Below are 24,564 nucleotides of genomic sequence, written 5' to 3'. Positions count from 1 at the left end.
CACATTTCAAAATATTAATATATTTTACTTGTATTTTTGACCAAATATATGGAGCCTTGGTGAGCATTAAAAAATAAATGTAAAATAAATTGGTGTCTATGCATTTAGTTGACAAAACTGAATGGAAAATTCAAAACAGATGACAAAATTGTGATATTAACTGCAGGAGAAAAAGATTTTTGTCATTATACCTCTGGGAAATCAAGACAAAACCTATGGGCTGGTGTGGAGGAGGAGCTATAGACACTTTCCGGTCATCCTCATCCTCACTTCACAGCTTTGTGCACCAACCGTGAATAAGACTCATATACATGACAAGAGCTATAGATCTGTAGTGGCTCTGCCACAGTAATTAAAAGGCTGTATGAAGCATTTGAAACCAAGACGTGCAAATCACAATGAAATGCTAAGTGCTTCCATTTCAGCAACACGCTGGATTGTCTGGCAATCAAAAGGAGCAGCAAAAATAAAACCAATCACAGACACGTAATGAAGTTCCAAACAGGCGCTCAAAAGTGAAAAGGTCTCTGGTTGAGGCACTACCTTATAATGAGCATTTCCTAAACAAGCAAATTAACAGGAATCACAGGGAACATCACGGCATTATTACAGGCATCCAGCGTAAGGTTCTGAATCTGATGGAGGAACATTAGCAGAGCTTAGCCCTTCACCAAGCAAACTGCACTCTTCTACTTCACAATGTAAAGAACCTCCATTTCCACATCAAAGCCAGACTGGAAAAAAGCAGGATGCACACTTTTATGTCGCTCTGTGGTTTTTGCTGTTGTTTTGTTTATTCGCCCATCCTCTTCGCAGAGACTCCGTTTTGTGTGAACATGCAAATGGAGAAACACAAGGACATCCTTTAGCTCAGAACAATCACGGGCAGCGCGTGGAGGAGCCGTCTCTGCCTTTGAACTGTTTAAAGTGGTATTAATGGCCAACTTATAAATAATCAACTAATTCCTCTTTAAAGATATCCGCCAGTGGGGCACTGGAGACTGAGAGTGCTGTAGTCTTTAAAGAAGCAGCCCTCTGTGGCCCGGATGCGCAGTCAAACAACCGCACCAAGCTCTGCGTACTCCGCAAAACTACTGTTTATGATCAAGTTTGAACGCTACATTTGCAGCTTGCAAATTTGCAAAAAAGTGTTTTACTTATGTATGTTGCAGGTTGCCCCCTCAGTGTATTTCACCGTGTTGGAATGACATGTTTCACTAAACGTCAGAGAGAATCCTCACGCTCATTGGCTGCCGCCTCTGTAGATATGCTAATAGCATAGTGAAAATTCTATAATAGAACACACTTATTATTAAAAAGAAGTTCATGCTGCACCACGTTGATAGATGGCAGTGCAGCATCGGTACACAAGGAACAGCAATGCTAATGCTAGCTAAACAACTACTGAGTGCACCTTCAAGGCCCAGTCCCAAATGGCACTGCTATCTTCCCCCGAGTCCAAGCTTTCGTGACGTAATTCCGCTTTGACTGCCAGGTAGAAGTCTGCAGAAGTCTGCATCGAGGGCGCATAGCTGCCGCAAAGGGAAAGATAAAATGATGAATGGCACACCCTACGGCCTCATGGACTTAACGGACATGTGCACGCAATGGCCATTGTAAGTCCTCAAGAATTAAAGCGAAAGTGCACATGAAGCGTGCTATTTGCGACAGGGCCTAACAGACACTTTATTTGTGGTGCTCTCTGCTTTTCTGCTACGTTTCTATGGACATATGAAATAACAGTCAAATACTGATATACAATATAGAATTTTATGAAATTGGACAGCTCATAGAAACTTTATATAAATGTAAAAAAAATTGTTTTTGGTTGAGTATCAGATTTGATCCATCAATATTTTGTGGAGTTCATACTCAAGGAGGAAAAAAACAACTCTGAGCAAAAATATGCAATTTGGTGCTGATATTTATATGGCCAAAAAGTAAGATGAAATTCTGATAGCTTGTATGTTAATGATGAGATCTTTATAACAGTATAGCAGATAAATAAAATGATATAAATATCAGTTTGTCACTCTATATCTCCAATAATAGATCTTATTTTTATGATCAAAACATATAATGCAAAGCAATACAATGATGAATGAGTGATGAACAAATAAACATGATCATATTTGAGACTTTTCTTTAAAAAAAAGAAAGAAAAAAAAAGACATCTGGATAATCAAGTAAAACAAAGCTGCTTCAGTCCAGTGAGTGATCATTTTGAAATATTACTAACAATAACAGAGTTCTTGCGTTTACTTGATAAAAATCTAAAGATTTCACAGCAAAAAAGATTGAAGTTTGTACAATTATACAGCATGTAGCAGATTGATCATTTAGAGGCCTAAGAAATTTGTGTATTAAATATGATAAAGTTGGCATTATAAGGTTAAATACTTTTCCTGTGCTCATACTCAAGTCATTTCTCATTTATGAAAAAGAAAAATAATTGCCTTTATACACCTATACTTTATCTGTTGTAGTGTGCTATTATTTTTAAATTAGCATCAAAGCTGATTTACAAAAACAACATGACAAAGAAAAAAAAACGTATCACAGGACGTACAATATAGTCGGTGGCTTATATGGTGGCTGACATTTGAGTGACATTTAGGGAAGAATTGGATATGTGTGGCATAAGAGAGGATAAGCAGTCTTCATTCAGGCCCGGAGAGCCAGAAACGAGTGAGCGAGCTCTGGGAGATTGAATGGCAATCAGAGCACTGCTGATATTCACCGACTGAAGACTCTCTCTCACCATTGGAGGATTTCAGTATCACAAGAGCCCTAGAGGCAGTATTCTTATCAGCAGCGGCCTCAGACAAAGAAACCCCCCGAATGAGAGATGAGCTTTAACGAGGGCCGCCGCTGAACAACCGTGACGATTAGCGAGAGGAGAATCAGGCATGCGTGAAGACGCAAACACAAAGACACGCAAGCCCTCTCCCGCAAACAAACGCGTATACATCCTGGCACGCACGAGCCGAGAGACGCCAGAGATCTTTTGAGAAAGACCATCGTGCGAAGAATACCTCCGCTGCCGCAGGCAATCTCATTCTGATGAGCGAGAAACAAAACACAAACAAAACAAAAGCAACAGTGCTCTGGAAACACGCGCTCTCGTACATTCAAATACTCCCACACTTAAGTGCCCAAGCTTGCCAGAATTGCTCATTATCACTCCCTTTACAAGACTATAGACAAAGCGCTAGAGACAAAACCCACACACGGCTCATCAATGCAAACGCGTTCATTGTGCACACGGGCGACAAACAAAAAGCGGAGCCACATCCATTTGGATAACCTGAGAGGGCTAACAGCTTTCTCCCAGAGTTGGCAGCCTGAGGAGGGAGGAGAAGAAAGTTCATTAATTAAACAGGGCTTGGGCAGACAGATGGAACCGCTAGCTGGATGCTAATTACTCTGAGAAGACGAGCAGGTTTAACACTCGTCCTCCCCTCCTCCGCCATCAATCACAATTAGCACGGCTCCGAAACGTCCATCCTGCTCGCTGGACCAACAACAGGATGAGCGAGAGACGGAGATAAAAAGAAACAAGAGGCAGGAACTACGATCAGCTACAGCGCTTCATGTCCGTCTAGAGATTTTTCCTTGGGTATGGATGGGAGGGTCATGCGCGACAAACTTACCAGATCAAAATTTCTAGTGACTGAATACAGGTTACAGTCAACCAGTATCTACACTGGCTCGGTGTGTTTTTGGCTCAAGAACGCAAGCTCTTAAAGTCTAACATTTAGATTAGATTTGAAATCAAGTTGCATTTAATCGTGGGAGAAATGCATTTACACTACCCTTCAAATGTTTGTGATCAGTGAGTATTTTAATGTTTAAACAGTAAAAACTGCAAATATTGTGAAAGTTTCTTACAATTTATAATTTCAGTTTTCTCTTTCTGAGAATTTCTGTCATCAAAGCTGAATTTTCAGCATCATTAATCATTCTGTTTAATTAATTAATATGAATTTAATTTAAATAGTTAATATGCATTCTAATATTCTGATTTATTTCTCAAGAAACACTTATTAATGTTGGAAAACCTTGATACTCTTTTTTTCACAATTCAAAACAACAGTATTTAATTAATATGGAAATAATTTGTAACAATTCATTTGATCAATTTCATGCATCCTTGCTAATTTCTTTTAAAATATAATAAAATAATTTTAGTTTTTTTTTTATTATTAATCATAATATATTTATTTTTAACAATAAGAGTGGTAAAACCAATGTCCAGTGTATTGTGTGGACATTGTAAGTGAGTTGGGGACAAACAGGTAAATATATAAATATTCCATTTAAACAAGAACAGATAATCAGCCATAACAGACCGTTTCACTGTGTACATGAAAACATGACGTGTTTGTAGAGCATTTGAAGTTAAAATCAAATCTACACCCTTGCTTGGAGGCAATCGTTTCCTCATTGTTTCACATTTAATACAGTTGTCTCCCATGTGCACAAAATAAACAACAACAACACAGGAGAAAACACTATGGCAGAGTGCAAAAACACAAGCTGGCAGGTGCCAACAGGAGCCGCTCTCACGCTTACAGGCGCTTTAGTAACGTCACTCCTGAGGGAGCATTAATAAAGGCGCAAGCTCTTCGTAACTCTACCTCACACACACACACACACACACACACACACACACACACACGCTAGGGGATCCCACCCTGATCTGGCAATGGCTCCTCCATTCACAATAGTGGCAGAACATAGACAGATGTCAAGCATGAATGCCTAATGGAGTGCTAGTGATTTTTTTTTTTTTTTTCATTTTGTGTGGGAGGAGACGGAGGTTCAAGTTTAAATGTAGATTGTCAAATTCAATCACATTGGCGCAGACGTTCTGTGATGCAAAAAATGTCAGAGCAACAAACACCCAGTAGCTGCTATTTTTAAATGATATACTGTCCTTACTAAAGTAACCATTGCTATTCCTATAGCGTATGGAGACAATTTTGATGTAAACTAGTATACTGTTTTAAAAAAAAAAAATCTTGATTGGAACCTCTCCATTCCACAAAAAGTTCTTTATAATGGAAAAAGGTTGTTTAGATTTTTAAAATGTTCTTCACTAAGAAAAAAAGAAAAAAGAAAGGTTCTTTGGGGAACTAAAATCTTTCTTCACTCTTAAAAATTAAGTTTCTTAATTGCCATCTATGGTTCCATGAAGAACATTTGACAACCATGGAACATTTGTATTGGAACTTTTTGCTAAAATGTTCTTTGGGAAACCAAAAATGGTTCTTCTATTGCTTTGCTACGAAAGCCCCTAATTTGGAACCTTTATTTTTAGAGTCCAGAACATCCCGCCAACCACTCAGAATTAGATCTGCACAAGCAAGCACCACAAAATTGTCTTTAGAAATTGTAAACATTAAGGAGGAAATTCATTCCCATACCCTCGTCCTCTTTACAAGCATTAAAATTGTGCTTAGAGAGCAGCAAAACAGAAGGAAAAGGGCAATATCATCAAGTGCGTATTTCATTTCAGGTTGATAAAGTATGAAGAAGTTTGACCCAGTAGCATGCTGTACTCATATCGAATTAGACACGACTCGATGACCCGGGAGTCTTCCTGCTCCCTGCGGAAATTTGATTAAAAAAGCTATTGAGGATTCCGAGCATGATGATGATGTGCAGAAAAGAAAGCCCAGGCAGAGCCAAGGCTGGATAAACATGAAGTACATGAGATTCGTGCACACACCTATTACATCTGCCACCTGTTTTTGTCCTATTTTGTTGTTCTGCCACGGAGTTGTTTACTGACCTGTGTTTAAGTCCTGGCTTTACCATAAGAGAAAATCCCCAACGGGCATTTGTGTGTGTGTGTGTGTGTGTGTGTCACTATTCTTTGTTCCAGGCATCACGAGCAGCAGGAGGGGTAGAGAGAGCGAGAGAAGAGTAATGCTATGAGTCATTCAGTGTTAGAGAGAGAGAGGGTGGGTGGCTGGGTGGGAGAATACTTGAGTATTTCATATAAAGAGGCAGCAGTGAGACGCCATATGCCATATGGGCAAAACTGACTTTCCACTCATGGCTGGGTTTGACAGGCCTGTGGATGGGAGCCCCCCTTGAATGTGTGTGTGTGTGTGTGTGTGTGTGTGTTAGTTACAACTTACTGAACACTGTGCAGTATATACTGCCAACTATTTGTGAAAAATAATTGAAACTGTAGGTATTATTTCACACAGTAAAGCTACAACATGTACACACACACACACACACACACACACACACACACACAGCAACACAATGAAAATTCAATGCAACTTGATCCATTCAGACTTTTAGGTTCTCTCAACTATTGTCTCAAAACTGTCCCAAATTACACTACTTTGGTCTATTTGAATTTGTTCGCTCACCATATGCAAAATGCCTCATTAAGCCAATACATTTTTCATATATTATATTATATATATATATATATATATATATATATATATATATATATATATATATATATATATATATATATATATATATATATATATATATATATATATATATATATATATATATATATATATATATATACATACACATATACACACATATATACACACATACATATACATATATGAAGAGTTCAGACTAAAAGCCTCCGAGTGCCATCTGAAATTTTCTTCTAAAATGAGCATTTTTATCCGGCTCCTATATTTATGTTCAGTTATTTCACTTTAATTGCATAGAAAGGACATTGCCATTAGAGTAAAATTACTGAACCTAATCATAGGAGCCTAATAAAAATGCTATAGCCTGTATAACACTAATGACAAAGCAGGAACAACAACAAAAAAAGTTCAACGAAAGTCACTAAACTGTAAAACAATAATCCTATAAAAGTAACCGTGCAATTTATTAATGCTGGGAACTCATAATCCCTTAATATTTAAGCAAGATTGTTCAATTTAAAATTTGTTGTTCAGGCAACTGTTTAACAAGACAGCATTCTGATGGTATAACATTGGTTTTTATGTAGTTATTCACATTTTTTGTAAGTAATTCACAGTTTTTAATTCTATAAATTGAAAAATATGTAGTTCCTTTTTTTTCCCTTTCTACATTGCATATTTAATTTAGAACATGATGTTCAACTGGAAATCTTGGAAAACTATTGTTTTGCTTTTTAAATTTACATTTGTATTGAATCGTTTCATTTCTGCACCACTAGCATCATTACAATGAATAGTCAGGAACCTTGAATAAATAAGCAACGAGGAAAGCGCCACAACCTCTGAACACCTTATTTTTGGGTCTGGACAAGAAGAGAAGGACAGAGAGAGATTGGTTGGGAGAGTGAGTTGGCGTAACTCCGTGATCTGAACACACTGGACGTTGTCAGGACCTCCAGTGACAGCTGGCGAGTTGGGAGACCCACTTAAGCAGAAAGGGGAGGGGACTCTTCAGTGTTCTCCATACAGCTATTTGGAGAAACTGCTGCACCATTATTTGAATGCTGTTATCTACTATTATATTATGTTGGTCTATTATTGCAGTATCATTAATTTCATGGCCTCAAACATCATGCAAAAACTGTTAATGGGGTCACTGGGACAGCCTCTTCCAGTTTAACTAAATGGTTCTTAGCCAGAATAATCTGCAAAGTGTCGACAGTCAAATGTCAGACTCTGCAATACAATACAAGAGAGGAAGTAGGCTCAACCCTGACACGCATTCCAATATAGCGCATGGATCTTGTGATTTAATAAGCAACTATATGAACACAGTCAGATCTGTGTTATATGGTCGGATGGCCACAATGACAACCAAACAATCATATTCATAATCCTCATTCTTAATCGCTGGTACTTGTATTATGGTCTACATGAGACCACTTCCTCACCTTACCCTCAAATATCCATCACGGGTGCTAAAAGCTGAATTGCGCATGACTGACGGTGGGCAGGAACAGATTATGGCTATTGATTGGTGCCTAGAGATGGATCTGAGCCTGGAGGAGAGAGGGAGTAACTCCATCGATTCTTATTCAGCAGGGGAGGCAGCACAGAGACTGAAGGTCAGTGAATCTCTGCTTGACTTCTTAAAGGCCACTGGTCTGCCATCGCAAACCCCACGTGGACTGAGGCATGTCAACTTCACGCAGAGACTGACAGAAAGAGAGCGAAGAGACAGTGACACACTGACCTTAGACCAAGGAAGGGCTCAGTGGTAAAAGAGTTAAACCAGCTGCCCACTTGTCAACTCTACATAACTCAATGATGATACGGGATGTCATACACATGGACAGCTGATAAAAGCAGTCTTTGACCTGTATTGCAACAGGACATCTTGCAAGTCAACACAAAGCTGGCTGGATTAAGAAAAACAGCACTGCGCAAACATAAACCATTACCATGGACAGCATCTGAAGACCTGTTCACACCCAGACAAACATTTGATGTGACAATTCATGCAATAAAATTCATTTGAATGAACGGCTGCTAATGCTGTTAAGTGACTGACAGGAACATTTGCATGCCATCAGTGCGATCTGAGATTTTTGTAACGAAAAGCTGTTGTAATCTCTTTTGCGTCGCACTGAGAAGAAACCTGGCCAAACGATCGGATTCACAACTTAGTCTCCTACCCAGAGCTGCTGCTGTTACTTTGAATCATGACTTGGCATTGCTCGCAAACAGTGGCCGGATTCAAGTGCAATTTAAAAAAACAAAAATTATTAATAAATACATCAAAATGAAGTTCTCAAATTTTCTTAAGAAAATTTTTTTGGTAAAATGAAACAACAGGTGTGGTATATATATAATGTTTTTTTTGTTTTTTTGCAGAACAGGACATAATGTAGTAAGACAAAACATGGGAAGATGACATGACACAATAAATACAAAATAAACAAACAAACAAACAAAGAAACAAAGAAACAAGAAACTAGGTTTTACATGTGAATATGTCCTGAGATGTGGGTGGTGATGCTTGATGCTTGTCAAACTGTATGACAGTTCTTTCTGAAGACTCGCTGATCAACTCACAGCTCAAAGGACTGCTGATTACTATAATAATCTTTTATCTCTTTTAATTACTAAAATAATTTAAGACTTCATTATTAAGTTGGAGTTTATCCTGACTTTAAAAATTATTTACAATAATCTTTTTTTAAGAGGTAAAATTCTTATTTTTTAGAACAACCTTAAGAAAATTTAAGAACATTGTTAAGAAAACTTTGGCAATACAAAATATTTGTAAGTTAGAAAATAATATGAAAAAAGCAGTTTTGTGAAAACAAATTTTGTGAAAACAAAGTGACAGTGAACAGCAGAGGAAGAATCTGGAACTACTTCTCATTTTTGTATTCATGTATTTTGTGTAATCTGATATACATCATGTGTAAATGTTTGTCTGCCTGCCTTTCTTCTCCATGACAAGCAAGTGTCAGAAAGTTACATAGCGCTTTGGTTACCAGAGGAACCAGGTTATTTCTGCTTTTCTAAAAGCAGAAAAGTGAATCTACAAATTCATTCAGCTATCTGCCGTTTTTTACTAAATGGTCTGAACAGACAAATCGCATGCTGAAATCAAGACTGAATATTTGTGCTGAACAGGCCTTGGCTTGCTGTATTATTTGTGATATATGGCAATGTAATCGCACAGAACACCAAAACATCACAGGGAGTTGTAAACGTTCAGCAGCTAACAAACATGGTCATATGCACCCACTCCCTTCACTTTCAGTCATAATGTAAATGATGTAAATAGTTAAACGGATAATGTAAATGGCTTGAGTCTAGTGTAGTTAAGTTAGACATGGCTTGCCACTATTCACTGCCATTACATGGACGAGAGTGAGCGGGACATTTTTTTTTATCTCTCCTTTTGTGGTGTGAAAAAGAAAGGTCATACGGCATTAGAACAACACCGGGGTGAGTAAATAATGACTGAACTCTCATTTGTGTGTGAACAATCCCTTCAAGAGAACTCGATCTGCTCCTGAGCAAAATGAAGAATGTCAACAAGAGTGAGAACATGAAGGAACAAAAGGCTCATGTATCAGCTGAAGATGAATTTTCTTCATTTATTGATCTTGTAATATATCCCAAGTTTCCCTGTGCAGGGCTTCAGCATGACCCACTTCAAACTCGCAGCAGCTGATGAATCAATAATCACAACACATTATGCGCAATGTGAAAGGTGTCAGCAGGAGCAGGGACTCTCCATTCAAGCTAAGCCCTTTGGAAAAGCATAATCCCAGAACCGAGCGGGATAGAGATCCATAGATTAGCTCCGAACATTTCACCTGCATACTCGGACAATAGAAGGCAAGGGTGTGGGACAGCGCAGGGCACAGGGGTGGATTGCAGTGCCCCATGCCAAGCACTGGTGGCCATTTCACCAAAACCCATCCAATTAGAGCTGACTGATGGTGTAGCCCTCTGGAGGCCCCTCCATCTCTGCGGCGGGGCCAGAGAGAGACACCTGCTTTTATCAGCCTGTGCAGGGAGCACGAGGACTCGCTTTGAAGAAATATTCAACTAATTACGCTGGAGCACCAAGCACAACAAGCAGGAAGATTGCAGGGACCCCGACCATTGTGAAGCAGACAATTCCAGAGAAGATTTCATCTCCGCACAAAAACAGACATCTCTCAGACTGTGAGGCAAGGTCATTGTTCTGACGGGGAGCGACAGACTGTGAGAGACAGAAGAAAGAGGACTAGATTCACACTGCAGTGTTTTTTCCCCCTGGTGTGTGATGCAGATCTGTTTTTGGATGAGTGTGTAAACGAATCTGACCATTCAATTCCGGATATGCACCAGATTTTTCATAATGTGACTTCAGTGTGAACAGTCAGGGCGAAACCGAAGCAATTTTCGGTCATGCTTTGAGAGCCTGACATATAGTCCAAGGTTGCTCTAGACATCCTGAAGTAATTTAAGACAATAGTGTTAAGGAGCATGATGAAACTGAAGTAGCAACAGATCTTTCATATTGTAATGCGCATCTAAGTAAGAGAAAATGTAGGGCAGGAGTTGGTTCTATCCATTGGTCGTTGATTTGATTCTGAGATGTGGGAGGCCCATCTGAATGAGAGTTTGCAGTCGATTGTAAGCAAGGGGAGGGGTTTAAGCAAACTAAATGATTGGAGGAGCCTGGCATACATCACAAGATAGAAGTCTGCTGCAAATTTATTGTTAGCTAAAACTAAAACTAATAAAAAACATTAATTGAAATGAATCAGAATAAATAAATAAATAAATAAATAAATAAATAAATAAATAAATAAAAATAAAGATTACATGGAAAACTTAAACTAAATGAAAATGAGAAATATCTGAAATAAAAGCTGAAATACTAAAATTATGAAATGAAATAAACCCACAATTGAAATAAAAAATATATAAAATGAAAACTACTTTACTAAAAACAAAGAGTAATAAAAATTAAAAAATTTCTAAAAATGTAATTGCAATGAAAACTGAAAATATAAAAATAAAAGCTAATTCAAAATATGAATAGTAAATAATTAATACTTTTACAGATGTGGGTCAATATAAGAGCACCGTCTGTTCAGGTCAGTGTCCGACATGGGACAAACTTCATATGTCACAACCTTAAATCAACAACAACATGATTTAGAATAAGGCCTGTGTGTTGTGAACTTGGACAAAGAGATGGGATGAGCAATGGAAAGACAAACAGAGAACGAGTGAGCGAGAGAAACACACACGCTTTTGTGTAAGTGTAAGAGGTGACTGTCGAGCAGATGTTCCTGTGACGGACAGATAAGAGACAGTGGTGTAGAAGCAGCACCCAAAAGCAGATCAATTATTCATAGAGACAGATCAAGTCATTGCAGGAAGCTGTGAAAGCAGAATATCCTTAATGGCCTTTCACACCGTATTCACAAGAGACAATTAACAGTCACACACACACCCACTCACAATAACGATCACACTGACGCAATATCACTGCAGACAGGAAAGAGCAGAATTAAAAATCAGACATGATGCGGCAATATCTACTTATGATCTGTTCCTCATAGCGCTACAGGTGTTAAATAAACTTAATACGCAGTGCTATAGGAATACCTGACCGGTCAAAATGGACTGCAATCGTTTTTCTCACTTGCCCACACTACCATTCAAAGTTTTGGTGTCAGAATGATTGTTATTTTTTTTAATAATTACCTCATTTGTTACAAATGATTTCTATTTCAAATAAATGCTGTTCTTTTGAACTTTCTATATAGCAAATCAATTTTTCTATTTATCCTGGAAATAAATAAATAAATTAAAAGTATTGCTGTTTTCACAAACATATTCAGCAGAACAACTGTTTTCAAACTGATAAAAAGAATAAATGTTTCTTTAGCAGCAAATCAGCATATTAGAATGATTTCTGAAGGATCATGTGACACTGAAGACTGGAGTAATGATGCTGAAAATTCAGCTTTGATCACAGAAATAAATACATTTTTAAAAATATATTCACATAGAAAAATATTATTATAAAATGTAATATTTCACAATATTACCGTTTTACTGTATTTCTGATCAAATACATGTAGTCTTGGTGCACAGAAGAGACGTCAAAGAAAAGAAAAAATTATATATATATATTTATATATATATATATATATATATATATATATATATATATACGTCAAAGAAAAGAAAAGAAAAAATTATATATATATATATATATATATATATATATATATATATAAAAATAACTCAACACTTTCTTCTCGGATACCAAAATTATTTCCTGTCAAATCAACATATTGTGACTATATTTTTTATTTATTTGGAAAGCAGACAGTCATCTGATCATTATTCTAAAGTAGGGCTGCAACAACGAATCGATTAAATCGATAAAAATCGATTACTAAAAGCGTTGGCAACGAATTTCATAATCGATTCGTTGTGTCGCGCGACGCGGAGACGTTTGATTATTAAAAAAAAAAAAAAAAAACTTTAGTTGAGCGTGGAGCGGAGTGAACACACTCGGTCTCTCTCGCGCACTGATGCTAGCAGAGTTCCGCGCCTCATAAATAAAAAAAAATATAAAAAAAAATATAAAAAAACGAGCTGAGGTAGAGGAAAGATACATGGCGGAGGCAGAGAAATCCGTGCGACCCAAGTCATCCAAGGTGTGGGAGCAGGGGCGGCGTTTGCGTATGGCAGAGTATGCAGTTGCTGTACACTAGCCCAGTCAGGTGCTGTGAAAAATTATCCAAACTTGAGTCGCTTATAATTCGTTTTTATTATTTTAAATCAGAGAGTTTTAAAAATAGTAAACCAATGATAAGCATTAAAATAACTTGTCAGTAAAACTTCGTAACGCCATTGGATCATCAAGCTCTCCGCGAGACCTCGTAACTTCACCCCGCCTCCGTTCAGTTTGACGCGCCGCGCGCAGCCTGGAGAAGACAGATCTCTGCTTTTTCGCAATGCAAGGGTGAATAAATAATTGGTGTTTGAATAGTACAGCGTTTTCTTTACTCAAACACCATGTCAGTAAAGGATAATGTTTTTGTGTGTTTGAAGAGTGGAGAAGAATTAGTTATTTGCTGTCTATATACGTTTTAAATATCCTGTGCATTATGTGCATAAGCGCTTAATTTGAGATTTTGGCCAAGTGTATTAAACAACAAGAAAAAACTAAGCGCCCATATAGCTACAATCAAAGTTATATAACCTGTAAAAGTTGATGAAAGCATAATGCACTTGCTGCTTCAGATAACAGTTACAGCCGTTCTAATGACAGACAAAACACTCCATCTCCGTCATTCTCTGGTCAAAAACATTATTAACTCCATTTGAGCTTGATTTTCATATAATGTTAAGTGCAAGTGTCTGATACAATACCAACGCTAACGACGCAGTGTTGTTAAATTATTTTATTTTTTGCACTCTCCCCCCCCCCAAAAAAAGTCTATATATTTGGCAGATGTAAAGCATACATGTGTATGTTTTTTGTGTTAGTCCATTTTTATTTTATTTTATTATTATTATAACAGCTCAGGGATGTTCAAGGAGCAACATGTTTGTGCACTTTCTAAAGATTTTAGTTCTGTTTTTGAATAAAGGGTTGGAAATGAATGATTTTCTTTTTTATTATCCGATTCATCGATTAATCGAAAAAATAATCGACAGATTAATCGATTATTAAAATAATCGTTAGTTGCAGCCCTATTCTAAAGTAATGATCTTTAATGTTAGCGTTCCTTTTAGATATTATTTTGTGAAAATTACCAAATGACATTTTTCTCATATGGCATATAGGAGTTTTTCTAAGCAAGATACTAAATCATTGGAGAAGGGAAGAAATTCTACGTGCAGATAAAAAGGTCATGAGACAAACAAATGTAAATTTTAGCCGTGGCATAAGCATAACAATCGATAGTGATACACTCGAAGTGTATGGCTTCCACAGTTCAACTTGGGAATTGATTTGTAATAATTCATCAGCCGGAGACAATTATTACTTATATAACAGACACAGCGGGTCTGTTTCAATCTTCTCCCTAGTTCAGCAGAAAAAATATGCACTACCCAGGCATTTCTAGGGCCATTCCTGTGCACTCAATCTTTTGCTCCCTAAAAACTCCCACTATACACCATAAAAACCATTTACTTACCAGGAAAAGATGCCACGTCTTTGCCAGAAATGGATGAGCTGTACTTTCAACAGCAACAACAAAGAAAAACAAACAATGCCAAAAAAGAATCGCTTCTGCTGTGTTATACAGCAATGGTGTCTATAAACGCTATAGCTACATTAACAAACAACCTCATCAATCGTATCACATATCAGATATCAGTGTCAATTTTCAGCGGAAGTCATGTTCAGCAGAAAGATTCACAGCGTAGGGAACTACAGAGTGCAATGAGACACACTCAGAGTGTGTTCTACCTACAAGCAAAAAATTAGTGTCAAATCACATACAGAACGCTGTGATCTCACAGATAAATGGTTACCAACTGTAAAGTTGAAGGATACAAACTCTGGTAAAGTGGCAGTCGAGACTTCACAGCCCTGCTGGCATTGATGCACGTGGCCCGCACCAGACTCGGCAACAGCGTTCCAGTCACTATCGCCCCGTCAAACAGAGGCCCAAAGAAAGGAACCTGCTTGAGACAGAGCAAAGAATGAAGAAATACTGTTTTAAGTTTTAAATGCAAAATCAATTTACATGAATTCTCGACCCCATGTTGCATGTGATACGTGTACGCCACAAACAGACTGGGAAAAAAAAAAAAAATCAATGCGCGGGATGGATAATGCATCACTTCCATTTGCCAAGGCTTGCGTTTCTCGAGTGGATGAAATGAGAGTTATTCGAGTGGAACAGCAGATAACAGTGACACGGCTGAGGGAATTTCACTAATTGCAGCTGGTGACATGCTGCAGGAACCATACATCCGACAGCATCCAGGCCACTCAACGCACACAGCAGTCAAGTCTCGTAGAGGTGACGTGTTTGCGAGAAATTACAAATGATACACGCTCGGTTTCTCTGGGGATCTAGTGGCAGACACAGGAGGAGGAAGATGAAAGGCAGCTTGACCGCGATGAGAGTGGCGTGCCGACAGTGCAGTAATGGACTTCCAGCATTAGTGCTTTCAGAGAACAGACAGGAAGAGATACCATCCAGCCACAATCTACATCTCCTGACAATCAGCGAAACATCGCACATCCTGACCAACATCTTAAGACGCCTCGGGAGAGGCATTTCACGTAATATATGAAAATCTGGTAAGTTATGGTGGACGGCTGTGGTTTTTAATGTAACGTAATGTCATTATCTTCACCACGAGGGACGTACCTGGGGTTTTTTCATGATCTGAACAAAGAACATGTGGTTTTTCATCGGGTAGATGATGATGAGGACATCTCCGAAGTCGGTGGGAATGATTCCTCGTCTGTAATCCCGCGTGTGCTCCGACCACACGATGTGCACTTCATCATTTCCCAAGTGACGAAGCTATGACCAACCAGAGGCAAAAGCATCAATAAATCTGACATGCAAACCAATAAAATACTGTCAACATTAGTCAGAAACATCATGAGGGCTGCACATCAGGGAAAAAACAATCACAGATAATCGTTTTCACGGTGCATATGTATTGAAAAACAAATTCTTAGAAAGACATTGTAAAAGGCATCAAAAAATATGACTCAACCTCACAAACCTGTACGTTTTCTTTAAGATCAACAATAATTCCAGAAAGAAATAAAAGACTGTACATTTATTTTAGTACATAACAGCTGAAATTATTTTGGGAATTTTCAATCTTAAGTCAAATGAGCTACAGAAATTGGGTTCATTATGTTTTCAATCATTTAAACAAATAGACTTTAGCCAGAAAATTGGACAGTGTTTCATTTTACATAAAAATATACATACATTTGTAGGAAATGCATTTTTCGGAAGCTAATTTTTGGGACCCCAGGAACATGAAATACATGGGCGCTGAGAGTTTGATTAATATGTAGTTCTAATGTTGAAGCACCAGCAATCTCTTGCAATAATTTGTTTAATGTTGTACATGAGGAAAACTGTATATCAGAGCAGTGGGCTCAGAGATGTGCTACTACTAGCCGTCAATCCTGGAAAGGCTTTTATATTCAGACAGGAGACGCTGGTACAATAACCAGTGGAAATTGGTTCTAGTACGAGTCAGTTCTGATTCAGATATCTAGAGAGCAGGAAGCATTCTGGAAATGACAGGCAGAATGACGACTTCTGTTAATGCTGATACTCTTGCAATAATCTTGAGATTTCCAAATATCAAACAGTTAATCCTCAACATGTAATGGTCGAAAAAGTCACTTCGAAAAAATCCGATATTTGAATTGAACTACACATTGTTTCAGTAGCATGTGGTTTTGAAATAACACTGCACTTACGAACACTACTTTTAGGTATTATATGGAAGTAAGATTAACAGAAAATGCTATAAAACAGTCAGTTCCCTTCAGAGATTCATTCATATAAAGTCATTCATGCAAATCCAAGAAGTTTTGTTTGTCATGAATCATGTGAATGGCCTATTTAAATGTCAAAACAAAATTTCACAAAAGGTAACAAGTTTGCAAGCAAGTTCCAATCTTTTTAATAATAAACTGAAAAGAAGAAAACAAAATGCATAAAAAAAAAAAAAAATATATATATATATATATTAGTGGTGGGCCGTTATCGGTGTTAACGTGCTGCGTTGACGTAAGACTCTTATTGGGCGATAAAAAAAATAGCGCCGTTAATCTATTCTCAAAGTTGGGTTGGGAGCTGGGTCTATAATACGCAAGCTATGATGACTTTCACCTTGATATTTTAGCGCAGATGTATACCTAGCCAAATTGCACTGTAGGGGGCAAGAACGAGTCTTCGAACCTGTGTGTATGCTTACTGTGAAATTACCACATCAAACTAACATGGATGCAGCTATGAAGCCGCCGGGTTTGCTTCAGGGAAAATTTATTTTTAAGAAGCTTCCCAATGGAAATCTCGACAAGACTAAGGTTGTTTGCACCTTGTGCAATGCGGAATTAGTTTACTGTAGGAGTTCTTCCAGTCTCAAGTACCACCTAAACGCAAAGCATCCCTTAGCTAATGCGGAAGATGCCGGGCCAAGCACTGATGTAGCGCAGGGGAAGAGTCGTCGTCAAACTACTATGTCTGAGTGCAACCGAGGCAAGCCCGTCAGCACAGCTCTATCAGCCAAGCTAACTAATCTCCTCGCTCAGTGGTTTGCCACCAGCTGCCGGCCCAACGATAACTACCTCGGCGTTACTGTACACCTCATCGATGCCAGCTGGGAACTTCACTCCTTTGCTTTAGGTAGGCTACGTTATGTAATTTTAAATTACATAATTTAATTTAATTACTTAGCCTATTAATTACCACCATATTATGTTTGCTTCTTGATGAATGCTAGTTGTTTACTACTAGTAGTGAACTTATTCTGATCTACTTGGCAGAATTCAAATGAGCCATTTTAATCTAGATTAATTCCAAGATTACAGTGAGATTAATCTAGATTAAAAAAATAATCTATGCCCACCACTAATATATATATATATATATATATATATATATATATATATATATATATATATATATATATAGTACAATGTACTTGACTGAACAATAAATCTACAAAAAGCGACCTTTTCTATTTATTTCATTTTATTGACTTGAAGTGTATACTACGGAATCTATTGCTAGCAAGCAGCAAACTGAGAATGACGTGACAGATATGTTTGCTTATATCACCCCAATCCAAGCCTAGCAATACACACATAAAGTGAAATAAATTATTTTTCATACAACACACAAGTGGTTCTTTCTGGGGCTCACAGCATCATTTACTGTCAAAGACTAAACAAAACACAAGCAGCACATAAAGACTTCATTCCAAATAATTAACAACAATTAAGTGGACTATTACCAAAATGGTGAGAAATTAAAGTGACCACTGTAATCAAAAAAGAGGAGTCTTGGAAGCATGTCGCTGCGACAGCGCGGCCTTAAGAGAGCTCCTCTCAATGGGTCGTTAAACATCTGCCGATGCACCCATGCCTAATGAGCCATTACCAAAACATGTCCTCTTCACCAAAAATGCAATTACCACATTTCCCCATAAGCCCTTAATTATGCTAATGGGCTAAAATTAAACAAATCCACAACAAGCTGATTGGGTCGGTTGCATACCGATCCATTTGGAGAGTCAGCAGAAGAATTGGCGGCATGTAAACAGGTTGGGCGGACAGAGGAAATACACAACACATTGTACACATACGCCAGATGCCATTCTCAATGAAAGGGAGCAGATGTTAAAGACTGCAGACTTCTAAGAAACCTGAACTTTAGACTAGGCTTAAGTAGTGCGCCTGTGAAGGTGTTGTGGGTGGTTGCTACACATAGCTAAAATGTTCCATGCGGTTGCTAGGGTATTCTGGGTAGTTGGTGGATTTTTCCCCACACAAGCCAATAGAGTCCATCTCTAAGGCCTTCTCATGCACTGGTCTCCAGATATGGCTCAGGTTCTTCTACCAATGAAAGGCTTTGGGATTTTTCACCCATCTTAACATCCACCAAAATGACAGTATACCTTTTTCTTAAATCTTATGGTTTGCAGTTTCATTCCTGTCTATCGAATAAACAGTGTTTAATCAGGGTATCTGCACATACATGATTCAACAGGCTAACTGCAAGAATAAAACACTCAAAACATGTTTCAGTCAATATATACACATTCAAATTGCTTAAATACATACTAATTATAGGTTGACGGGTACTTAATTTTGCTAATATGATAATATGATGCAGGACTTTTTAATTAGAAACAAACCTATTTGAAATGCCTGTGCTTTACTATAGCCTACTGTTCATTCAATGAGATAAAATAAGAGAAATAAACTCTTACAACCATTTGTAAAATATTAGAATATAAAAACAATAAAGCAGAAGTTCTTACAACTTATCAATAGATCACAAGCAATCGCTTGGCATAAAAGCACGGTGCTCACTGATTACAAACCATGAGCCTGCAGAATGTGCAACAGCATTGTGTCTTTCACTATTGGTGCACTACTGGTGCATATTTATTAATATGTTAAACACACACAAATGTAACCACAAAAGGAAAGCTGAATTTTCCTTAGGCCCATATTTTCCGAGTTGGGGACGTGTCAAGTGAGAAAATATGGAAGACAATACATGCACCATCTGTATTAATGGAAAATTTGTTAAATTAAATTAAATTATTATTATTTATAAATTTTTGGAAGAAAATAAAATAAAATGCATGATCTTTTTTTATGTAGAGTTAAAAATATCTTAGGCAGAATTTTATGTAGAAAAGGTATATACCCATCTCGCTTTGGCCAAAGTGACTTTAATGCACCTAAAATTGTAATTACGACTTCCCAACTTGTAAAGACAAAATTCCTAGAAGAACATGAACGCCATCTGAGCGGCGTTTGAAGCTTTATGTAGTCGCATTACCACGTTTTCTGTCCCCAAATTTAAGACCTCTGTTAAAGGGTAATTGAGACTTTTTTCATTTACGATATTTAGGACTTTTCACTACCTTAAATTTGACAAGATATACTTGTTTAAATCTAAGGATTGTCCAATACAAACAATAATAATAGTGACATTTGCATTAGCAAACACAAAACTATGAGCCACATGTGCGTACGCTCTTAAAAACAAAGGTTCCAAAAGGAGGTTTTCACAGTGATGCCATAGAAGATCCATTTTTAGCAAGAGATGCCCTCAAGCTTAAATGCTGCCTTGTAAAGAAGCAGCGTCCTTCCCTCTGCAACAAAAGAGTGTGTGTGTGTGTGTGTGTGTGTGTGGTTGGATGACCGGCTGCCTCCTGACACCGTGGCCTCGCATGGCAACACCCTCCCAGTAACTGCATTACTAGCCCAGCCAGCTGCTCTGCTCCGTTCTGCCCCCCAGCACTCAATTGGATTCAGGAATTCTCCTCTTTTTCTTTCTCTGCTTTCCTTGCTGTCAGCTCTTCACCCCTCTTTTCTCTCGCTACCTCTGAAAGTTGCATTTGTAAACTAGAGGAGTTACTTCCTGTCTGCCTGTGGCTGATAAAATAGCCCTTTCACCCCTCCCCACACACGTGCCGCCCAACATTCACCCTCTCTCGCTGCCAGAGCGGGAGCGCGGCAATTACGGGGCCTGATGGCCAAAATGAATCGAGCACAGCTCGCGGCACACACACTCCCTCCCTACACAGAACGGAGGAAGCGGAGTGTGGCTGCGATGGGCTAATATGAGCTCTGACGGTGAGAGGCCTCAATGTCCGGTAGCCTGATGAATTTTTCTCTCTGCAGGCCTGCGCATGATCGGATTGAGCGCTCAAACTAAGCAGGTTCCTACTGGCTCATTTTGTCAGCGTTAACCTGCTAACGCATGTCGATCGCCGTCCCGCCGACACGGGCGGAATTCGATAGCAGGGCCCTGCTGGTATCCGGCAGGCCTTTGGCCCTTGCGGCGTGAGTTAATGTGCTGATCGGGGCCCCGGTCACAGCGCGCGCAGGAGTCCAGAGAGAGAGAGAGAGCTGTTACTAAACCTGCACATGCTCGGCTCCCTTGCTGAAGACACGGCTTCATAGCTCTCAGCGGTCTGACAGAGCCGTGCAATCAGCAGCACGCTCCAAAAGTCACGCTCTACACGCGTGTCACTCACCTGCTGACGAGTCTGTACGACGAACTGCAGTCATTAAATCACCATTTTAAACCAAATAACAGTGTTTTTAGGGGTAAGCAAACATTTATCTCACAGTATTCTATAAAAAAAAAAAAGCAAAGGTATATATATACACACACGTGTCAGGACCCACAAATCTAATTTACTTTGACTTTAATTTTGCTTATTCAAATTAAAGCTTTTTTTTTTTTTTAATGCACAGGTCGCTAAAAAGTTACAATAACAAACAACATTTTTCTTTCTTTTCTTTAAAAATGTTTACTAAAATTTTAAAAACTTATTTTGTGTGTGTGTGTGTGTATACAGTATGTGTGACAGAGGGACTGTGTGTCTTTATGCTCTTATATACTATTTATTTGCAGATTTTGCTCACCCGCTTTTAAATAAAAACCACATTGATGTTTCTCTGGTGTGATTTTACTTGTTAAGTATTTTCAGTTGACTATGGTGAATGCTTTAATTCTAAACCTTCATCATACAGTTTTACATGAATGTGGCCTACCATGGCATATTTAAGACCATTTTGGTGACTAGATATTAGGGCTGGGAGATATGGCCAAAAAAACATATATATATATACACACACACACAGTGGTTTGAAAAAGTGTTGGCCCCCTTCCTGATTTGTAATTGTTTTGCATGTTTGTCACACTTTGTTTCAGATCATCAAACAAATTTAAATATTAATCAAAGATAACACAAGTAAACACAACATGCAGTTTTTAAATGAAGTTTTTTATTATGAAGGGAAAACAAAATCCAAACCCACATGGCCCTGTGTGAAAAAGTGCTTGCCCCTAAACCTAATAACTGGTTGTGCCACCCTTAGCAGCAACAACTGCAATCAAGCGTTTGCGATAACTGGCAATGAGTCTGTTACAGCGCTGTGGAGGAGTTTTGGTCCACTCTTCTTTGCAGAATTGTTTTAATTCAGCCACATTGGAGGGTTTTCGAGCATGAATGGACTGTTTAAGGTCATGCCACAGTATCTCAATTGGATTTAAGTCCAGACTTTGATTTGGCCACTCCAAAACCTTAATTTATTTTCTTGAGACATTCAGAAGTGGACTTGCTGCTGTGTTAGGGATCATTGTCCTGCTGCATAACCCAAGTGCACTTGAGCTTGAGGTCACAAACTGATGGCCGGACATTCTCCTTCAGGATTTTCTGATAGAGAGCAGTATTCATGGCTCCATTATGGCAAGTCATCCAGGTTCTGAAGCTGCAAAGCAGCCCCAGACCATCACACCACCACCACCATGTTTGACTGCTGGTATGATGTTCTTTTTATGAAATGCTGTGTTGGTTTTACGCCAGATGTAACGGGACACGCACCCTCCAAAAAGTTCAACTTTTATCGCATCAGTCCACAGAATATTTGCCCAAAAGTCTTGGGGATAATCAAGATATTTTTTGGCAAATGTGAGACGAGGCTTTGTGTTCTTTTTGGTCAGCAATGGCTTTTGCCTTGGAACTCTCCCATGGATGCTGTTTTTGCCCAGTCTCTTTCTTATTGTTGAATCATGAACACTGACCTTAATTGAGGCAAGTGATGCCTGCAGTTCTTTAGATGTTGTTCTGGGTTCTTTTATGACCTCCTGGATGAGTCGTCTTTGTGCTCTTGGAGTAATTTTGGTAGGCCGGCCACTCCTGGGAAGGATCACCACTGTTCCAAGTTTTCTCCATTTGTGGATAATGGCTCTGACCGTGGTTTGCTGGAGTCCCAAAGCCTTAGAAATGGCTTTACAACCCTTTCCAGACTGATACATGTAAACTATTTTGTTTCTCATCTGTTCTTGAATTTCTTTAGATTGCAGCATGATGTGTTGCTCTTTAAACATGCTTCACTTTGTCAGACAGGATCTATTTAAGTGATTTCTTGATTCAACAGGTCTGGCAGTAATCAGGCCTGGGTTTGGCTAGTGAAATTTAAATCCGCTTTCTAAAATAATGTGGTTAATCACAGTTCTTTCATGATTTAATAGGAGGGGGCAAGCACTTTTTCACACAGGGCCATGTGGGTTTGGATTTTGTTTTCCCTTCATAATAAAAAAAACTTCATTTAAAAACTGCATGTTGTGTTTACTTGTGTTATCTTTGATTAATATTTAAATTTGTTTGATGATCTGAAACATTAAAGTATGACAAACATGCAAAACACTTTTTCACACCACTGTGTGTGTGTGTGTGTATATATATATATATATATATATATATATATATATATATATATATTAAAAAACAAACATTGGATTAAAAACAAATCGCAACCATGTAGGTAATGCCATTTATTATGTGCAAAAAAGGGTTAAAATCACATTACATTCTAACATTTTAACATTTCAATCTAAAAACAAAAATAATGCTTTTTAAAGCATAAGTTCAAGGACAAACTGGATTGTGCACTTTCCCTGCAGCAGCTCCCTCGATGTCCGTTTTTTTTTTGTCAAATGCCCTTGTATCAATCAAACTACTTTATATCGATATAAACGGTATTGCCTCAATTCCATATCATTTATAAAAAAATATATATATTGATATATCATACAAACTCGATATACTGCCCAGTCTTACTAGATATTATTACTACATATGTAAATGTCCTCAATTTCTCACTCAATTTTATTGCTTCTCTCTTACTGCGTGACAGTGGCAGAACAAGGGCTAATAGCAGAAAGCTTAATAGCAATAGCAGTAGCAACTAAAAGGGTGGGTTAACATAAGGTCATTTTTAAAACTGAAGATCATGACCTTTTTTCCTTTCTCATTTCCTCTCTGAATGTAAAGTGACTGGAAAGCCTGCACTCCTTTTGTTAACCTTCTTAAAAAGCAGCATTTATGAGCATCATTTTTAAAGACAACTTTCCACCAGTTTCAATCAGTAAATCACACCTCTGTATGGTTCTTGTCAAGCAGGAAATGAGTTGCTTGAAATTACCTTTTTAGTGATGGAGTCATCCGAGTCAGAAGGCATGCGAGTCGACACATGGAAGATGACCTCCACGTTGGAGGTAGCGTAATATGGTGCTGTGCTACCTGTGCTGCCATTTCTCTGCAAACCACCCATGAACCCACAGTGAGAGGCCAGATTCACCTGAAAGAGAGAGAGAAACTTCCTGATGCTCTGACAGTCCCAGGACATGACATCCGCTCACCACAGACTCATAAAGTGGATTTGATGTGTTATTTCACCTCCCATCCCAGCCCAGAGACAAAGTCTTCATAAGCCTGACTGCCCTCCGTGTTGGACAGAATGGAGTATTTGTCCTCCTGGCCTTCTCCAATGTAGAACACGGCAATCTTGTGAGTCTCTCGACTGGAAACAAAAACACACGAGATG

At 38.3% G+C, this 24,564-nt stretch overlaps 1 protein-coding gene across 10 annotated transcripts in view; it reads right to left on the bottom strand.

Annotated features, from left to right (window-relative positions):
* The window catches only part of ralgapa2 (Ral GTPase activating protein catalytic subunit alpha 2), a 187,205-nt gene that overhangs the window by 21,831 nt on the left and 140,810 nt on the right, over positions 1-24,564 (bottom strand). For 6 of the 10 annotated variants that reach the window (XM_058748533.1, XM_058748535.1, XM_058748539.1 and 3 more), the window contains 4 exons: positions 24,417-24,540; positions 24,163-24,318; positions 15,815-15,973; positions 14,989-15,119 (listed from right to left, as the gene is read on the bottom strand). In XM_058748533.1, the coding sequence (XP_058604516.1) occupies positions 14,989-15,119; positions 15,815-15,973; positions 24,163-24,318; positions 24,417-24,540 (570 nt within the window). The remainder of the gene's footprint in view (positions 1-14,988; positions 15,120-15,814; positions 15,974-24,162; positions 24,319-24,416; positions 24,541-24,564) is intronic. The other 4 variants (XM_058748534.1, XM_058748542.1, XM_058748536.1 and 1 more) reach the window with 1 other exon arrangement.

The sequence above is a fragment of the Onychostoma macrolepis genome, chromosome 17 (genome assembly GCF_012432095.1).
Source record: "Onychostoma macrolepis isolate SWU-2019 chromosome 17, ASM1243209v1, whole genome shotgun sequence".
Lineage (NCBI taxonomy): Eukaryota > Metazoa > Chordata > Actinopteri > Cypriniformes > Cyprinidae > Onychostoma > Onychostoma macrolepis.
The sequence above is the reverse complement of the archived record's forward strand: the minus strand, read 5'-3'. Positions and strand labels throughout refer to the sequence as shown.